Here is a 2,017-nt window from a genome sequence, read left to right on the forward strand (position 1 = left end):
CCGTGCTCTCCTTGGGTCTGCTGGGGCTGAGGGAGCTATGTTATGCTGTGACACATACTGAGCCGGTTGCCATTTTCAGAAGCCAAGCCACATCTGGGCTTAGTCATACTGTACGTTCAATCTTCCAGTCATTCACTGCTCACTTTTGGCTTTATGTTTGTCACTGTGATAGATGGTGCAGCAGAGCACATCCAGCAACACTGGAAAAACTTCATCAATGACACATCATTTCCTTTCTTTAAAAAATTAACACGAGACATAATTTCCTTCCTTTAAAAAATGTTTAATTGATTATAACAGCACACAGACTTATCTATCATTTTAAACTAGTGGTGGGCATAGATTAATTTTTTTGATCTAGATTAATCTCACTGCAATCCTGGAGTTAATCTAGATTAATCTAGATTAAAATGGCTCATTTGAATTCTGCCGAAGGCATTCAAAATGTGTGCGCTACCTAAATAATGACCAAAAGCAAGCCCTTGAGAACGGGTTTCTCAGGCCAGGTGGCCCATTAGACCAGGAGCCCATCTACTTTTTCAAAAATACATCACAAACCGCTTGAGAAAGCTGCTCTATCTTGGCTGATAGAGCTGTGCTGACGGGCTTGCCTCGGTTACACTCGAACATTGTACTTTGACGAACACGACTTTTTCCCGGCGCTTCATCAGTGCTTGGCCCGGCATCCTTGCTAACATCAACTATTATATATAAGGGATGCTTTGCGTTTAGGTGGTACCTGAGACTCGAGGAACTCCTACAGTAAACTAATTCCGCTTTGCACAAGGTGCACGCAGCCTTGGTTTTGTCGAGGTTTCCATTGGGAAGCTTCTTGAAAACAAATTTGCCCTGGAGCAAACCCGGCTTCACAGCGTCCTCCATGTCAGCTGACATTTGATGTGGTAATTAATTTCACACATGTGCGGACCAGGTTCAGTCTTGTTCTTGCCCCCTACAGCGTAATTCGGCCAGGTATACATCCGCGCTAAAATATAAAAGTGAAAGTCATAGCTTGCTCACTATGTAGACCCAGCTCCCAGACCCAACTTTGAGAATAGATATAACGGCGATATTTTTTTTTATCGCGCGATAAGAGTCTGGCGTTAACGCAGCACGTTAACGCCGATAACGGCCCAGCACTATTTTAAACACACGTCCAAAACAAAGCTTATGATAAATATATAGATAGATAGATAGATAGATAGATAGATAGATAGATAGATAGATAGATAGATAGATAGATAGATAGATAGATAGATGTCATGGCATGATGATAGATTCAGCTGGCATGGCGACAGCTATGTTTCGGTTGGCTTTCATTTGGGCTTATTCTGACTGTGCATTCAGCTCCTCCTCCTCCTCCTCCTCATCTTCACTGGGGGGCCGGTAACGGTTAAAGAATCCCACCTAAACATGGACACACACACACACACACACACAACTTGAACATGAACAATAAAACCGACATTAAAATAATACACATATTAAAATAAATAAATATGAACCAATCTTAACGTAAACCAGCTGTGTGAGTGTGGTGGGTGCGCCCCCTGCTGTCTGAGGGCAACCAGTACCTTCCAGAATATGTAGCAGAGTACAGCCAATAGGAGGAGGCCAGAGATGATGGACACGACGATCCACCACACTGGCACCTCTTTCTCTCCATCTGGACTCCTCCACAGAACACTGGTCTGGGTCTAAACAAGTGCACACACACACACACACACACACACACACACACACACACACACACACACACACACACACACACACACACTGCCTTTACGTGATCATACTAGTGTACGGGAAGGTGTGATATACTGTATAAGGCTAGGTTAGAGGGAGCTATGAGGCACAGTATGTGTACCTCTGTTTGTCCACTGTTCAGTTCCTGTGGTTGGATCCTGGAGACTGTAGATGTGACTTCAAAGCTCGCGGAGGACAGGAGGTCATGGTTGACATAGGGTCTCTGCAGAGAGAAGTATCCACAATATTAAACTATCTGGGTGTATCAATG

At 44.0% G+C, this 2,017-nt stretch overlaps 1 protein-coding gene across 1 annotated transcript in view; it reads right to left on the minus strand.

Annotated features, from left to right (window-relative positions):
- Positions 1-399: 399 nt before the first annotated feature.
- itga2b (integrin, alpha 2b) overlaps positions 400-2,017 on the minus strand; it is a gene marked incomplete at its 5' end in the record, with an annotated part of 10,254 nt that continues 8,636 nt past the window's right edge. Inside the window, 3 exons of the mRNA XM_084439066.1 lie at positions 400-1,407; positions 1,575-1,697; positions 1,868-1,969. Of these exons, the coding sequence (XP_084295192.1) occupies positions 1,327-1,407; positions 1,575-1,697; positions 1,868-1,969 (306 nt within the window). The 3' untranslated portion in view covers positions 400-1,326. The remainder of the gene's footprint in view (positions 1,408-1,574; positions 1,698-1,867; positions 1,970-2,017) is intronic.

The sequence above is a fragment of the Borostomias antarcticus genome (assembly GCF_949987555.1).
Source record: "Borostomias antarcticus genome assembly, chromosome: 5".
NCBI lineage: Eukaryota > Metazoa > Chordata > Actinopteri > Stomiiformes > Stomiidae > Borostomias > Borostomias antarcticus.